General features: G+C 51.5%; 1 protein-coding gene across 15 annotated transcripts in view; it reads left to right on the plus strand.

Annotated features, from left to right (window-relative positions):
* STIM1 (stromal interaction molecule 1) overlaps positions 1-16414 on the plus strand; it is a 107045-nt gene that overhangs the window by 52770 nt on the left and 37861 nt on the right. For all 15 annotated transcript variants that reach the window (XR_012627803.1, XR_012627804.1, XR_012627802.1 and 12 more), the window contains 2 exons: positions 4967-5078; positions 7970-8085. Coding sequence is in view for 12 of the 15 variants with exons in the window: in XM_074860660.1 (XP_074716761.1) it covers positions 4967-5078; positions 7970-8085 (228 nt within the window). In the remaining 3 variants the exon portion in view is untranslated. The remainder of the gene's footprint in view (positions 1-4966; positions 5079-7969; positions 8086-16414) is intronic.

Below are 16414 nucleotides of genomic sequence, written 5' to 3' on the forward strand. Positions count from 1 at the left end.
CAGCTTCCTTTTAGGGGGGGGATCAAGATTTTGTTGGTCTCAGTACTTCCCAACTGTTAATGCTGGCATCTGAGTATGGCCTTAAAACTATAAATTGTTATTTTGTTTCTCTGCCCCTATAAATGTGTATTAAAATAGAGACAAATACCATCGTATTCCAGGTTCTCCTTCAAATACCTGGTTTCAGATGGTATTTTTATGGGGTAACAGCATCCTAAATATTCAACAGGGCTGTGTGGGAGTTTTCCTACATAGTGTGTTTTCCGTAGAAGAAATTTGCTGAACCTGAAAAGCTCCTTAATCTAGTGAAAAGAAGGTAAAGTCCTAAAACTGGAAGTCTACATAAATACACTTGGTGTAGAAATAAGCTGCAAGCTGTTAAGGAATGGTATTACTCATCCCAGCAAGTTAGCCCAGGGGGGTGGTGGAAGTTCAGTCACTGGTGGGAAACTTCCTGAAACTCTGAATTTGGGAAGAAACTTTACAGTTCACTAGTGCTTCCCTGGCTGCTGTGTGCGGGCTGCCCACACCCCGGGCTTTTGCAGCACTGGCTGTTTCTGGGCATCAGAGGGTGTCTGAGGTTATCAGGAAAAGGCACGTGTTTCACTTCTACTTTCTCCCCAACCAGAACTTTGGAATTTCTTTTTTGAGAGATCTTAAAACTGATTTTTCTTTCTTCTTTCCAGTTAAGAAACTTTTTATTCTCAAATTTTGGGCTTCACTACAGAATGGTGCTTTATAAGACCAACAGTACTAATAACAAAAATCTTCGGTGCCTTGAAAATGCAAAGGTGCGGGAGGGTGTAGAGGTAGGAAGATCCCACTTTGCAAAGCACAGGTGTCGTGTTGACTGGACCACACGTTTGGATTCACTTTCCGTGTTGTGAGGGGGGTGGTGATGCAGATCACGTTGGTGTATCAGGTCTTTTTGTGATCTGTGGCACGGACCGGTTCTGCCAAAGGCTGCCCTTCGCTCCTCTGGCGCTTGTCCTTTTCTCTCAGTGCGCTGGTCATCATGTTGCTCTCAAGACCCAGAACATCTTTTTGTCAATACTTTTAACTGCTGCTTTTCCCTTCACTTACAGTTTTTTCCCTTCACTCTGTCCTCCCAAGATCAGGTAAATTTATCAACCCCCATCACTTTAAAAACTGGATTTCAGTCTTCAGATCAATTCATCAACTGTAAAGATTTCAATTTCTCATTTGTGTCCTGTTCTCTTTGTATTTGATTTTTCTGTCTTAGCCTTTAAATTACCTGGGGGTGGGATGTGCTTGGTGTTTCCAAGGCGCTGTGTAGATACAGCTGTAAGGAGTGTTACAGTCCCTCACACTCCCAGGAGGACTAAATGAATACTCAGGTACAGTGTTTGAAAGGCGGGTTGAAAACACAGCAGTTCTGTGCACTATCCTGGAGTTGTTCATCCAGGACCAGACTCTCCGTCCTGTGGGGATGGGCAGCCACGGGTTGAAAATTCTCATCCAAACCACTTACAAGTCAGGATGATGCTGAGGAGTCGCTTTGTCTCCTGTGTTCAAGGAAAACCTCATGTAAGAAATATTTATTCTGTTGTACGGCTGTTTACAGATGGCTTTGCCTGAAGGATATTTTAGTGTTGGCTGGGAAAGGGTAGAAATCATTAAGAGATGGAGGAGAACGTCCCATGATACTCCCCAGGTCCCTTAATTGCTGAGCTGCTTTTGCTCGCTCGCTGCTTCTGACACACACGGGACCTGCCATGTCTTTGGGTGGAGCTGCTGTGGCATAACGGTTTTCCTTGGGTTGGATTTAGCTGCCACTCTTGTTTTCCCTTCTCATCGTTCTGTATAGCTAGCTGAGAAAATAATTCGTTTCTAAAGGATGGTGTCATATGGAGCCTAATCTTGGTGTTTGAACTCAAGTTGTGAAACTAGTAGAATCAGGCTTGTGGAAAAGGTCTGCTCCTTCATGTGACTGTGAAAAGCAGCTTTGGAAGGGCACCGATCTGACAGGGATGGGCGCCGGGGCAGTTAAACCCCTTCCTGACGGGTGCCGGGGCAGTTAAACCCCTTCCTGACGGGTGCCAGGGCAGTTAAACCCCTTCCTGACAGGTGCCGGGGCAGCTAAACCCCTTCCTGACGGGTGCCGGGGCAGTTAAACCCCTTCCTGACAGGTGCCGGGGCAGTTAAACCCCTTCCTGACAGGTGCCGGGGCAGCTAAACCCCTTCCTGACGGGTGCCGGGGCATTTAAACCCCTTCCTGACAGGTGCTGGGGCAGTTAAACCCCTTCCTGACAGGTGCCGGGGCAGTTAAACCCCTTCCTGACGGGTGCCGGGGCAGTTAAACCCCTTCCTGACAGGTGCTGGGGCAGTTAAACCCCTTCCTGACAGGTGCTGGGGCAGTTAAACCCCTTCCTGACAGGCGTCGGGGCAGTTAAACCCCTTCCTGACAGGTGCTGGGGCAGTTAAACCCCTTCCTGACGGGTGCCGGGGCAGTTAAACCCCTTCCTGACAGGTGCTGGGGCAGTTAAACCCCTTCCTGACGGGTGCTGGGGCAGTTAAACCCCTTCCTGACAGGTGCTGGGGCAGTTAAACCCCTTCCTGACGGGTGCTGGGGCAGTTAAACCCCTTCCTGACAGGTGCTGGGGCAGTTAAACCCCTTCCTGACAGGCGTCGGGGCAGTTAAACCCCTTCCTGACAGGTGCCGGGGCAGTTATACCCATTCTATCTGATTTCAAGCTGAGTGCTTTTCCTGCCTGCTGTTGCTGCTGTTCCTGGTCACCCATGTAAACTAAAAAGTTGTTTCTGCTCCCTCATTATCCCAAAATACAAAGGTTGTGCTGCTCTTACAAGGTGTTGGATTTGACAGGTAAAGCCCTTGGTAAGCCGGGCTCTACCAAAGCCGCTGAAGCAGCAGATCAGATCAGATCATGGTGGGAGAGCTGCTCGTCCTTCACAGAGTCGTGGGCTGGTTTGGGTTGGGAGGGACCCTAAAGCTCATCCAGTGCTGGCCCCCTGCCATGGCCAGGGACACCTTCCACTAGCCCAGGCTGCTCAAAACCTCTGCGTGTGAGCGCACTTTCCTCCCAAAATAAAGACCTTTGAGTATGGAAGGCCAAACAGAGAGAGGCCGGGGGGGTTTCAGAGGAAGCTGGGGGCTGCTGTGCAAGGCCGAGAGGTGGCCATTGCTGTGGGGACATGGAGGGGCTGCGTGGGACAAGCCTGGCATTGCTGGGGGGGAGGGGGGAGCTCTGCCAGGCCTGGGAGGAGAATTAGCTGTGGGGAGTTTCCTGAAGTGAGGGCAGTTTGCTGACTTAAATTAGGATAAAATGTTTCCCAGCAAGAGTGGTCAGAGAGTGGAATAGGCTGCCCAGGGAGGGGGTGGAGTCCCCATCCCTGGGTGTGTTTAAGGGCCGTTTGGATGAGCTGTGGGGGGATGTGGGGTAGGGGAGAACTTTGTAGAGTCGGGCTGAGGGTTGGACTCGATGAGTCCAAGGGGCTTTTCCAACCTGAATGATTCTGTGATTCTGTGACTTCGCGTTTGCCACCCTGTGTACATTGAGGTGACACCTTCTTCTCGAGTCTTCCTCTCCTTCGCCCGGTGCTTGGCTCTTGCTCTGCCCTGTCATCGTCCCGTCGAAGGCGTTCAGCTCCCCGGAGTGAGCTGGCAGATGTTTCTCATATTTGTGCGACAACTCATTGTTGACATTTAAGAGCTCGGCAGCGCTGCAGCCCTCGGAGCCAGCAGTAAATGGGCCTTTTCTCCACTTGGCTGTTGGAAAGGGCATGTGAGAGAGGGACTGGCGGATGCCGGGCCAGAAGCGTGCAGGGTGGTGACGGTCGGCAGTGGGTCACATCCAGCACGGCACTCTGGGTTGCTGGGTGAGTGCTGCAAGAGCTCAGCCAGTGCTAAGCAAAGACACAAGTTGGTAAATTAAAGCAGAGCAAACCCCTCCTGTCCTGTGAAAAAAAAAAATCTGTTGCGTGATGTTCTTTGCCTTCATAACCATTGCTAGAAGTGCAACAAAACGAAGTGGCAAAGGCAGAAGCTTCATTTCCAAGTTTCCTTATCTGTGGCTGGGTGTCGGCTCCAAAAATAACACACAAATCCACAGGTTGAGGCAGTTTAGGGGAAAAGTTCACCTGGTTCAGCTGCTGCACCCGCTCCACCTCCTCCTGCAAATCACAGTTTACAGCCGTTTTCTTACAGCATTTCTCCATATGCACTTTTTAAAAATTGATGCTCGCGTGGTCCAGGGGTCTGGAGGAGCGGGCGAGGCTTCCCCAGCGTGTTGCCAGATACGTTGGCTGGATTCAGTATTCCAGGGGTGTGGGCTTGTGGTGAGGATGAGTGTACTTTGTTGGGAGTTTGGAGACAGCAAAGTCACTTGGCTGATAGAAAACAAAGAGATTTCACTTATCATTTACCGGCACTTCGGGTGTTGCCTCTCCGAGGATCTCGGCCTTGGGCCCTTCTGGTGACATCGCCCGCGCCAGCACTGTCTGAGGCTCCTTTATCTGATGGCCTCATTGCATGTTTTTCTTTCGTGAGCTCAGAAGCCCAGTGTCAAATCAACCACCATGAAACGTTTGTTGTCAGAGGCTGCCCTTGGGAAAGCACCAGCCCTTACGCACGACGTGGTGGTGTCTGTTACAGCTAAAGGTGTAGCAGCCCCTCATGGCTGCGCTGAAGCTGTGTTAGCCCATCGTGTGTAGCAAAAATAATCACACCAGGTAGAGGCTGAGGACCTGCAGGATCGCCTGGAGTATCCCAGGGGGATTATGTCTTGTCTAATAGTCCACGGGATTTAATATCTCCGCCCCGGCTCACTTAATAGGAATGTGTTTAAACTCCGCAGGTGTCTTTTCTCTGCTGAAGGTGGTAGGCTGAGGTGTGTCTGGTGAAGTTATGCTGTTGTTGCTGGCTTGGTGAGTTTAGTTGCTTAGTAAAAATATTAAGCTGCTTGCTTGTTTTCTGCCTCTCCTACAGTGTATAACTGGACAGTAGACGAGGTGGTTCAGTGGCTCATCACCTACGTAGAGCTGCCACAATATGAAGAGACCTTCAGAAAGTTGCAGCTGAGTGGACACGCCATGCCCAGGTCAGTGCTCACTGCATTGTCTTGGGTTCCTCTGGGACGTGGCAGCCGATCACAAGTGGTGTTCCTTGGGCTCAATGTTGGAACCATTTCTGTTCAACATCTTTATTGATGATCTTGATAAGGACATAGAGTGTATCATCAGTAAATTCACAGATGACACCCAGTGAAGCAGGAGTGTCGATCTGCATGAGGAGAGGGAGGCTCTACAGAGAGATTTGGATAGATTGGATCGGTGGCCAACGTCAGCGGGCTGGGCTTCAACAAGGCCAAGTGCCAGGTCCTGCACTTGGGCCACAACAACCCCCTGCATGGCTACAGGCTTGGGGAGGGGTGGCTGGAGCTGTCTGGAAGAGAAGGATCTGGGGGTTCTCACTGACAAGCAGCTGGACAGGAGCCAGCAGTGTGCCCGGGTGGCCAAGAAAGCCAACGGCATCCTGGCTTGGATTAGAAATAGTGTGACCAGCAGAAGCAGGGAGGTGATAGTCCCCCTGTGCTCTGCACTGGTGAGGCCACACCTGGAGGGTTGTGTCCAGTTTTGGGCACCTCAATCCGAGAGAGATCTCGAGAGGCTGGAGCGAGTGCAGAGGAGGGCAATGAGGCTGGGGAAGGGCCTGGAGAATAAATCCTGTGAGGAGAGATTGAAGGAGCTGGGACTGTTCAGTGTGAGGAGGAGAAGGTGAGGGGAGACCTCATCACTCTCTACAGCTCCCTGAAAGGACGTTGTAGAGAGGTTGGTGCTGGTCTCTTCTCCCAGGGAATTAGTGACAGAACAAGAGGGAACGGCTTTAAACTGCAACAGGGGAGGTTCAGACTGGGCATGAGGAAAAAATGTTTCCCAGCAAGAGTGGTCAGAGAGTGGAATAGGCTGCCCAGGGAGGGGGTGGAGTCCCCATCCCTGGGTGTGTTTAAGGGCCGTTTGGATGAGCTGTGGGGGGATGTGGGGTAGGGGAGAACTTTGTAGAGTTGGGCTGAGGGTTGGACTCGATGATCCCGAGGGGCTTTTCCCACCTGAAGGATTCTGGGATTCTGTGACTGTGTGCCAGGAAGAAAACCAGGTCTGGGGCGGCTCATAACATCATGTGCCATCCCTTGGCATGCGCAGAGCCAAGACTGATCCCTGTTCCGCTTCGGTTCTGTCCAGAGGCTTCGGCTTCACTCTGCAGGGAGGGATTTAGCTGTAAGCGAGCGTGTAGCTGATGTGTGTGCAAGGAGAGGCTGCAGTCTGACTCATGTAGTCGTGAGCACTGTCCTTGCTGGTCTGGGTGTGAGACTTCACCTGCGTGTGCCTGAAGCTACATATTTAGAGCTAAAACCCTGACCTGGAGCAGAGCAGACTTAGGCTACGTCCTGGCCCTGCCGCAGCCTGTCTTCATAACCCCAGCCCAGTCGTGGAGCTTCTCTGGCTTTGTTCATCCTCAGCAAAGGAGCATCTCCGCTCTCTGGGTTGCATCTAAGTAGTGTTTAAGTCCCCAGTTCAAGGGCTACTAGTTCTGTATCTCTGCACCACCCAGCACTGGTATGTGCTGGTGCTAATTTGTTCCCCTCGGTGCTCCAGCAAAGGAGGCTTCTAAGCCTCGTGTTCCTCAAGAGAAATGCTGGCTGTGAGTTGGCCTAAACTCATAACAGGTTTGAAAACACTCAGCGCAGCTTTCTGGGTAAAGGTTATTGCTGCTGAAAAGGGGCTTGTGAACTGAGAAGGAGGGATTAACTGGGAACAAATTAAGGTTTTCGAGGCAGTACATGGTGTGCCCATGTTTCTTCCTTGTGATCTGTGAAATAAGATGTCAAAAGGCTAGCAGTATAGGCTTGATTAAAAAAAAAATAATATTAGTGACTGGTAGGACACCAAAAGATCAGTTTTGATGGGAAATCAGTAATTTAGGTTGTTGAGATTAATGAAATAGGTGTGGCTGTGGTTTTTCCTTCTTTGTCCAAGTAAAGCCAGACACTGCTGTGTAACTCTTTCCCAGAGATAGGCGGTATCAGAGATCACAGAATCCCAGAGTCATCGAGGTTGGAAAAGCCCTTGAAGCTCCTCCAGTCCAACCATGAACCTCACCCTGACCGTTCCCAACTCCACCAGATCCCTCAGCGCTGGGTCAGCCCGACTCTTCAACCCCTCCAGGGATGGGGACTCCCCCCCTGCCCTGGGCAGCCCATTCCAACGCCCAACAACCCCTTCTGCAAAGAAATCCTTCCGAAGAGCCAGTCTGACCCTGCCCTGGCGCAGCTTGAGGCCATTCCCTCTTGGCCTGCCGCTGGTTCCTTGGCTCAAGAGACTCATCCCCCCTCTCTGCACCCTCCTCTCAGGGAGTTGGAGAGGGCCAGGAGGTCTCCCCTCAGCCTCCTCTTCTCCACACTAAACCCCCCAGTTCCCTCAGCCGCTCCCCATCACACCTGTGCTCCAGACCCTGCACCAGCTCCGTTGCCCTTCTCTGGACACGCTCGAGTCATTCAATGGCCTTTTTGGAGTGAGGGGCCCAAAACTGAACCCAGGAATCGAGGGGCGGCCTCACCAGTGCCGAGCACAGGGGTAAGATCCCTTCCCTGTCCCTGCTGGCCACGCTAGTGCTGATACAAGCCAGGATGCCATTGGCCTTCTTGGCCACCTGGGCACACTGCTGGCTCATTATCAATCAATCCCCCCCAGGTCCCTCTCTGACTGGCAGCTCTCCAGCCACTCCTCCCCAAGCCTGTAGCGCTGCTTGGGGGAAATGACAATATCTGAGGGATTTCTCTTGTCCTGATAGCCCAAGCAGGGATCTTCCAGGTCCTGCTCATTGCATTTCTCCTCCTGTAGTCTCCACTTTACTAATTTTTGGTCAGTTATTAATCCAGATGGATATGACCGTGCCTACTTCTTTTTTTATCTTTTTTTTTTTTTTTCCCAGGCTAGCAGTGAACAACGCCACCATGATGGGAAGTGTTCTGAAAATGACAGATCGAAGCCACAGGCAGAAGCTGCAGCTGAAAGCTCTGGACACGGTGCTGTTTGGGCCTCCTCTCTGTAAGTACCAAAATTCAAAGTCCTTTGGCTGTTGATCAAGAGGATCTGCGTCTGCTCAGTATTGAAGAGCAAAGATAAATCTGTGTGAACCAAACTGTGCCCTGCACAGCCTCACCTAGGTAAATCATCCCTGCTACAGCTCCTCTGAAACAGGAGTGGGTTGCCTCTGGATTTTTTGGAGCAGGTCTCTAGCCCAGAGGTGTCCTGCCTGCTGGGCTGCCGTCGGGTGAAACCTGCCCGCGGTGAGGTCTGCGGCTGCCCGAAGGGGCTCTGCAGGCAGAAGCTGCTGCTGGGCCCTGGGGCTCCCTTGGTGACTCAGACTGCAGATTAACCCACCTCAGGATGAAGGGAAGGGCTGTAGGGTGGGCGGGAGGGCGTTTAGGATGGATGAGAAGGAGGAACTGGGTTCCTTTGATGCTGATTGCAGGCGCCGGGTGTTCTCTGGCACTGCTCGGGGTGCTCCTCTTGCATTCGTTCCGTCTGGCTCACTCACGTCTGCTCTCTGTTGAAGGTGCTTTTGTCTCTCTCCTTCTTACTCAACGTCTTTCTCGTGAGCGTTAGGTGCTTTTGGGAGGTGAGCAGAAGCCTTGCTTGGTCAGGGCCTGTTTCTGCTTGGCATCGTGCCCACGAGATGGGTTTTTAGGGCAGGCCGTGTTGCCTGTATGCAGTTTGAGCCCCTTTACGCCCCTTTTCCCTTTCAGTTGTCGCGTGTCCCCTGTGCGGGGGGTTTGCCTGGATCCAAAGTGGCACTTTCTTACCATGGTGCAAATGCAACAGTCTGGGCGCAAATTCTGGCCCGGGAACTCTGACAGCTGGAGGGTGACACTCTCAAAAATTCCACTTTGTGCTTCCTCTATAATCTATGTGGGGTTTTTAAGCATCTGCTACTGTCGGCTGCTGGAATAGCAGATAGGATGTACCCTTACCCTGCGGGACACGGATCTGCTGACAATCTAATAGAGAAGTTTGGGGTTTTTGGCTTTTCTCCCAGCCTGCCCTCTCCGGACTGCCCAGCACTTGGCCAGTGGGAGGTGATAAAGCGCTTCCATTATTTCTTCAATTCATTCTTTTTTTTAAGTCCAACTGTTAGCGCAGTCTTTTCTTGTTTTCAGTCTGTGTCCACATTCCTGAGAGAAAGGGCAGTGAGGCAAATCCTGGGAAAACTGGCTGTGCAGATTAAGCAAAGTGAAATTTATGAGGCTTGGCAGAGATTTAAGCTGAGTGAACTAGAAGCCTAGGCTATACAATCAGCCATTTCTGCTTCCAGTTACTAAAAAGCTTATATTCATTCAGGCACAGTTTGCTTTTTTTATTTATATTTGGCCTGTGCTACAAGGCGAAGCTCTTTGGTGGGTCGGTGGCATTGCACGGCGGTGGCGCAGGCATGGGTGAGAGCCTGCTGTCGTGGCTCACCCGACAAAGGCTCGAGCCCAGGAGCTCCTGTGCTTGGGGGAGGGAATTTTCCAGGCAGTTCTTGGGTGCTCTGTAAACAGCAAAGTAAATCACTTGTAATGCTTTGAGATTAATGGTCGAGGCACTCCGTTTTGCCATGCGGCTGTCGTGGCACTGCAACATGAGCCTCCTCCGGTCACACAGATAAAAGCGCGCGGTCAGCCGTCCCGATGGGGTTGATGTCAGATCCCTACAGGTTTGTGACAGAGTTTTGCGATCTGTGTACGTATCGGGTACGTGACTAGAGGAAACACGCTTTAAGTTTTTAGCTGAAGTAGAGATTTAACGCTTTTCAGGTGATATTTTCTATTTTCCAGTCAGCTGAACGGATTTGTCTCCCGTTCATACTGCAGTGTGTGGTGAGAAGTTGTTTATCAAAAACTGATTCCTTAAGGAACGGCCTGTGAAACAGCAGTTTTCAGCAGCCATTAGCAATCAGCAGTTTCGGGAAGTACTGGGTGACCTCTTAAGCCGCAGAAGCAGCTTTGGCACAGCGATAGATTTAGTGGTTTCAGATCTGTTCCTGTGACGGTTCTTTTCAGTGGGGCTGATGTGGCCTTTGCTGTTGGAGAGGGAAGCTGCTGGCGGTGAGATGTGCAGGATTTCCAGGGTTTGTCTTCTCTCTTGTTGAGGGTTTTTCTTCTCTCTTGAAGCTACTTTCTGTTCAGCGCAGGGATAAAAGCATTCAAATAAAGTCAGCCTAGACTGGAGCACCGCGATTGCTTCCTGCAGCCTCATAAAGCCACAGACATCTCCTTGTCAGAGGGGATTACAGCACACGTACTGAGGCATGGGTCCTCGCTCTGACACATGAAGCTGGGAGAAGCCTTTTCCCATCCTGGGGCTAGAGAGCTCGTTCTCTGATGTCTCCTGTAATTCCTTGCGGAGGCTTCAGTGAGCGTCAGGTAGTTGAGTGGGGCACCCGGCCAGTTTCCGTGCTGATCAGTAGGCTCCTGTAATCCCATGAGGTCTGATTTCCTATGCCAGGCTCCAGACATGCCATTTCCTCCTTCAAACAGGTCTGCCCACTTGCAGGGTTGCAGCTCTGTAATTAATCCAAGTGCGAAGGAGTGTGGTAAAATTATAATCTAAGCAAGATGAAGCGATTGCTTCTTCCGTGGCTGTGTCCCTTTGGTGTCCTGTTCCTGGGGTTCAGGAATTTATCCAGCACAAAATGCCACAACTTCAGGTGAGACGGGAGAGGGGAATTCAAGAAAACAAGCAGTAAAATTCACAGAATCATCTTGGTTGGAAAAGACCTTGAAGATCATCTAGTCCAACCATTAACCTCACACTGACCGTTCTCAATTCAAGTTCAAAACAATAGGTATTTTTGGTGAAAAGTGAATTGAAATTTTTATTCTTTATAGCGCTTGAGTGATGAAGACTGAGACATAACGTCTCCTCACAGGTGGTTCAAGGCACCACTGTGGTACCATTTGGGGTTAAAAGACAGAGAAAAAGCTGTGCCCGGAGTTATCCATCCCAAAGGGTGTCAGAGTGGGACCTGTGTGTTGCCAGGGGGCTTTCAGGAGAGGTTTCTGCAGCTCCACTTCCAGGACAGCCATCCACCAGACCTGATTTTTCACAGCTGAACACAAGCCACAGTGGTTTGCCAAGCTGCTGCCTGAGCAGGACCTGCCCTGGGCTCTGTGGGTGAAGAGCAGCGCAAGGACCGGGTGCCTGGCAAAGGAGACATTTCCCAGGCAGGAGGTGGCACTTGTTGGAGGTTTCTGAACAAATTGACCTTTTTTCGCTTTTCATGAAGCGTTTGTTCCTTGGTGCCCTCTCCCCGGGGTGGATGAAGCCACACTTCCTTGGGTATAGCTGCCAATATAACGATTTGTTTCCCTTTATAGTAATTAAAAGCGTATTTGACAAGTATTTCTAGATCAGTTGAATCATTATTTGTTTAATGCAATAGAATTTCTTAACCAAATACCAGATTAATTTATCACTGTGAGATTTACTATCCACTTTAAATATTTACAGTTAACTGGATTGTGTTTAGATTACCTGCACCTAGATAGAAAATCAGCTTTGTCCCATTAATGGACTTCACAGGGTCCGTTAGCGTCACCGTATTGTTTTCTCAGTCCGTGTGCCAGCAGCACCCGGCCGATGGGCTGGACTTTAGGCTGGGGTACTCTAAAGCTCTGAACCTGAACAGCCAAGGAGTGGGGCAACAGGAAATCTGGCTGGTTTTAGGGCATCCTATTGCCACTGAAAATCGGCGCATTTATAAAAGCATCGTTCCATAATTATCTTGTGGGTCCACTAGCAAGTAAAAAAGACTCGAGAAGGGACCGGGGCTTTATCAACAGAGAGAAGAACTATAGGTGCCATCAGGGGAATTTATTGAGCTGTTGGCTTTGTTTGGGTTTTTTAAATCAGGGGCATTTTTGTACTTTGTTTTATGCTGTGACACTTAGAGCAGCTGCCACCAGGCTGGCTTCAGAGGGAGCGCTGCCCGTCTGTATCCTCGGGTGGGTTCTTCTTTCCCTCTCCTATCTGAAAATGTCTGCTGCTAAACTGGTCTGATTAATTCACATAGGGAAATGAAAAAGTTAGTCATTCGAGTATGTAGATTTTTCTGTTTTATCAGTGCTTATTGATAAGTTGCTGTAAAACTGCTGATTTTCTAATAATCCATCCTGTTCCTAAAGTAAAACTTTGTGAAAGATTTTGTTTAAAAGTTGAGGCTTCAAATTTGTATCTTTCACGGTGGGACTCTTTTACTTAAGACACCTGAGGTTACTGTTAAGTTTTGACTATTGCAGGGCTTTTTTTTTACCTTCCTTCCTTCCAACGTGAAGCAAAGGCAGTGCTGCAAACCTGACGTGACATGAACAGTCTTGCAGTCGGTGTGTTAACAACTACAGTCTTTGGTAAAATTGTGTCCATTCTTCCTTCTTTCCCCAGAAAAGAAAAGAGAAAAAGTATAGAGTCAGGTTTCCTCGGGGTATGTTGCTTTTTCCTGCAGCTTTTGCATGCTTGTGGGTTTGCCTGGTCGCGGTCGCTGGTGCTGGGAGCGAAGGGGTGAAGCGGCGCGGGAGCGGCAGAGCAGGAGAGGCCCCACGCGAGCAGGGAGAACAGGCTGTGCCCTCTGCAGCCGGGGAGAAGTGTGGTGTGATTCAAGTTACCATAAACTGGACACAAACCATGCGAGCGTCACGTGTAAAACCTCTGCTCCGGTGCCTTGCTGCACAGTTGGCCTCTGTCCGGGGCATTAGATACAGAGGCTGAACACAGAATCAGTCGCTTCTTCACGCTGACAAATCCGGAGTGATTTACCAGGATTTACAGAGTTTCCGTGTCTTTTCTAGACTGGAACGGTGGTGGGGCCTGTCTGACAGTCACAGCTGTGCCTGGCGGTGCTCTGCGCCGTGTGGATCAAGCCGAGTGCGACTCCTGCACCCGGGGGGTTTGGTGGAGCCATACCGGTGCGACGCGGTGTGTGCAGAGTATCAGAAAGATAATTTTGGCGTTTGGATATATCGGGCTGGGGGCATGGAGTGCGTGGGGCAGGCTCATGCCTGTGACTGTAGCTGCGTCGCTCTGCTGCGGCCTCATTTCCCAGTCCAAGCAGTAGACGGAGTAACCAGGATTTTCACAGAATCCCAGAGTCATCAAGGTTGGAAAAGCCCTTGAAGCTCCTCCAGTCCAACCATGAACCTCACCCTGACCGTTCCCAACTCCACCAGATCCCTCAGCGCTGGGTCAACCCGACTCTTCAACCCCTCCAGGGATGGGGACTCCCCCCCTGCCCTGGGCAGCCCATTCCAACGCCCAACAACCCCTTCTGCAAAGAAATCCTTCCTAAGAGCCAGTCTGACCCTGCCCTGGCGCAGCTTGAGGCCATTCCCTCTTGGCCTGCCGCTGGTTCCTTGGCTCAAGAGACTCATCCCCCCTCTCTGCACCCTCCTTTCAGGGAGTTGGAGAGGGCCATGAGGTCTCCCCTCAGCCTCCTCTTCTCCACACTAAACCCCCCCAGTTCCCTCAGCCGCTCCCCATCACACCTGTGCTCCAGACCCTGCACCAGCTCCGTTGCCCTTCTCTGGACACGCTCGAGTCATTCAATGGCCTTTTTGGAGTGAGGGGCCCAAAACTGAACCCAGGAATCGAGGGGCGGCCTCACCAGTGCCGAGCACAGGGGTCAGATCCCTTCCCTGTCCCTGCTGGCCACGCTAGTGCTGATACAAGCCAGGATGCCATTGGCCTTCTTGGCCACCTGGGCACACTGCTGGCTCATTATCAATCAATCCCCCCCAGGTCCCTCTCTGACTGGCAGCTCTCCAGCCACTCCTCCCCAAGCCTGTAGCGCTGCTGGGGGTTGTTGTGGCCCAAGGGCAGCACCCGGCATTTGGCCTTAGTGAAACTCCCCCAGTTGGCCTCAGCCCATCGCTCCAGCCTGGCCAGGTCTCTGAGTGAATCCTTTTGGTTGTGTTGTGGCACTTGGAAGGAAATAAGAGATATTAGTTGCACCCAGGAGACGCGTTGCATCCAGTGCTTGTGTCAGGGCAGTGTTAGCGTGTAAAACAGCCGGTGCAAAGCTAACGGCTGGCCTTGCACGCTCCTCGGCATGTTCCGGTGCCTCTCCCAGCAGACTCTGACAGGGCCCCCCCGAGGTTTTCACTAAAACACAATTTAAGCTGTTTTGAAACGGCAGTCATTCGTTTGCCAGATTCCAGGCCCTTCTGTTAGCCATTTCAGGGTGGGTTGGGTTGGGTTGGGTTGGGTTGGGGTGCCGTGGCGTGCGTGGGGGTGGCAGTGAAGCAGTGCATGTTCTTGAAAGGCACTTTGTGAAATGCCTCTCAGGGAAACTTCGCTTCCTTGCTGCCGAGCGTGCTTTATGCTCTTTATTTTTGAGTGGGTTAACAGTACCGAGAGCTACATTTCTAGAAAAACAAATCAGTAGTTTGTGGCAAGTACTGTTTTTTGTGAATTTTAGTGTAAAATGTAACAGCTGTGCTTTTTTTTGTCCTTTTTTTTTCCCCTCCTCTTTATCTTCCCAAAGTCTATTTGGAAAGTGCAGATATCCTGCAGCCGGTCAGCTCTGCGAGGTGACGTGCTTGGCACTGCATGCCGAATCTGAAATATCCAGAGACCTCTCACAGCATAGGAAAGGATGCAAACAGCGGGTAGAACAGCTTTCAGATTAACTGGATTTTTATTTACCCTTCTTTGAATCACTTAGAGGTAGTGACCAAGGGGTATGTTAGAGGTGGGAGCCCCGCTGTGCTCTGGGGAGCCCTTCGCTTCTCTTTGGAGAAACCCTGCAGAGAAAAACCACCTTGGCTGAATTTAGTTTTTGCTACCCATACATTCCATCCCAGGAAGGGAGATTTGAATAATTCTGGTCAACCTGTATCTTCCAAAGAAAAGTTCTAGGGAGCAAAAAGGCAACATTTGCACCCAAGCTGAGTTTTCATGAGTTACCTGCTTGTCGTGAGCGCATGCTGCTGAAAGGGAAGGGTGTTTGTCAAGCGCTTGTGTGGTGGAGCTGAGAATGGTTGGCACTGGGAGGCACTGGGAGCGGGGCAGGAGGTGACTCAGCTCGAGGTGGGGCTGGCAGGTATTTCCGTGCAACACCTCAACTTGCCTTAGCTCAGGGCGTGAGGCAGCGATGCTGGCAGCGAGCTGGGCAAAGCGGGCAGTGGCAGCGGTGGAGGAAACGGGAGAGGATGGAAAGGCTGTAAGAGCTGTGGGTGGGTGGAAAACAAACCATCTGAACAAGTCAGCCGAGCAGCCTTCTCAAACCGTGAAATAAAAGGGATTCAAAATTACGTATCTGCAGCAACTTGCCAGAATCTGCTCCTTAGAAGAGGATGTTGTGATAATCCATCCGGAATGGAAAGGGGCCAGTAATCTTGTTTACTTCTTTCGTGTTGAATTTACATGTGAATGTTTTCAAAGAACGCTTGAACTCTTCTGTGGCCCATTAGAGGAGGGATCACTCGGTTAGTGAGGGTAAGGGGAGACTGGGCTTGGATGTCTGCTGGACCTCTGGAGAAAGGTCCTATCCCTCTCCCCCCCGCCAGGGGAAGCCCCTCCGTTGCAGTCAGGGGAAGAGCGTCGCTGTCCCTGCCCCGTGCAGATCCGGTGCAGGGCTGTGGGCAGCGCCCCTCCGAGCCCCCCCATCCCACAGTGTGCTTTTGTGCTTTACCTTTCCTCTGTAGGTTCCCACCTCCCAGGCGAGCAGCCTGCCCCAGGCCCCCCTGCTTTGGCCCGGCTCATGCTTTGGCTGTCATCATCGAATCATGGAACGGTTTGGGCTGGAAGGGACCTTAAAGCCCATCAAGTCCCACCCCCTGCCTCGGGCAGGGCCACCTTCCACTAGCCCAGGTTGCCCAAAGCCCTGTCCAGCCTGGCCTTGAACCCTTCCAGGGAGGCGTAGCCACAGCTTCTCTGGGCAACCTGTGCCAGGGCCTCCCCACCCTCACAGGGAAGAATTTCTGCCATAGATCTCACCTAAATCTGCCTTCTTTCAGCTTAAAACTGTTGCCCCCCATCCTATCATGATCGGTGCCACTGGTGAGCCTCCCACCAGGAGGTCACCCCTTTAGTCACCTGTATGTACTGTCTGTCTGTCCAGTGGTGCCTCCCAGTACCGGCTTTGCCAGTTTGGCTCAGGCTGGGTTTCCCTTGCGCCCCTGGGCTCGGGGTGCCGCAGGAGGGGGACGCTGTGCGTCCGGGCTGGGGACAGGACCTGTCTCTGCTGGGAAAACGCGGCCAAATCGCAGCAAAAATGTTCCCCGAAAGGGCTGAGATGGGAACGGTCAGCCGATGGAGGGGAGAGCTGCTGCCTGGATTTCAGCCAGAGCAGCTTGCCTCACGGAGAAGCGCTCAGGGTCAGGTTTCGAGATGGTGCCAAGCT

Source organism: Strix uralensis, chromosome 2 (assembly GCF_047716275.1).
Source record: "Strix uralensis isolate ZFMK-TIS-50842 chromosome 2, bStrUra1, whole genome shotgun sequence".
Taxonomy (NCBI): domain Eukaryota; kingdom Metazoa; phylum Chordata; class Aves; order Strigiformes; family Strigidae; genus Strix; species Strix uralensis.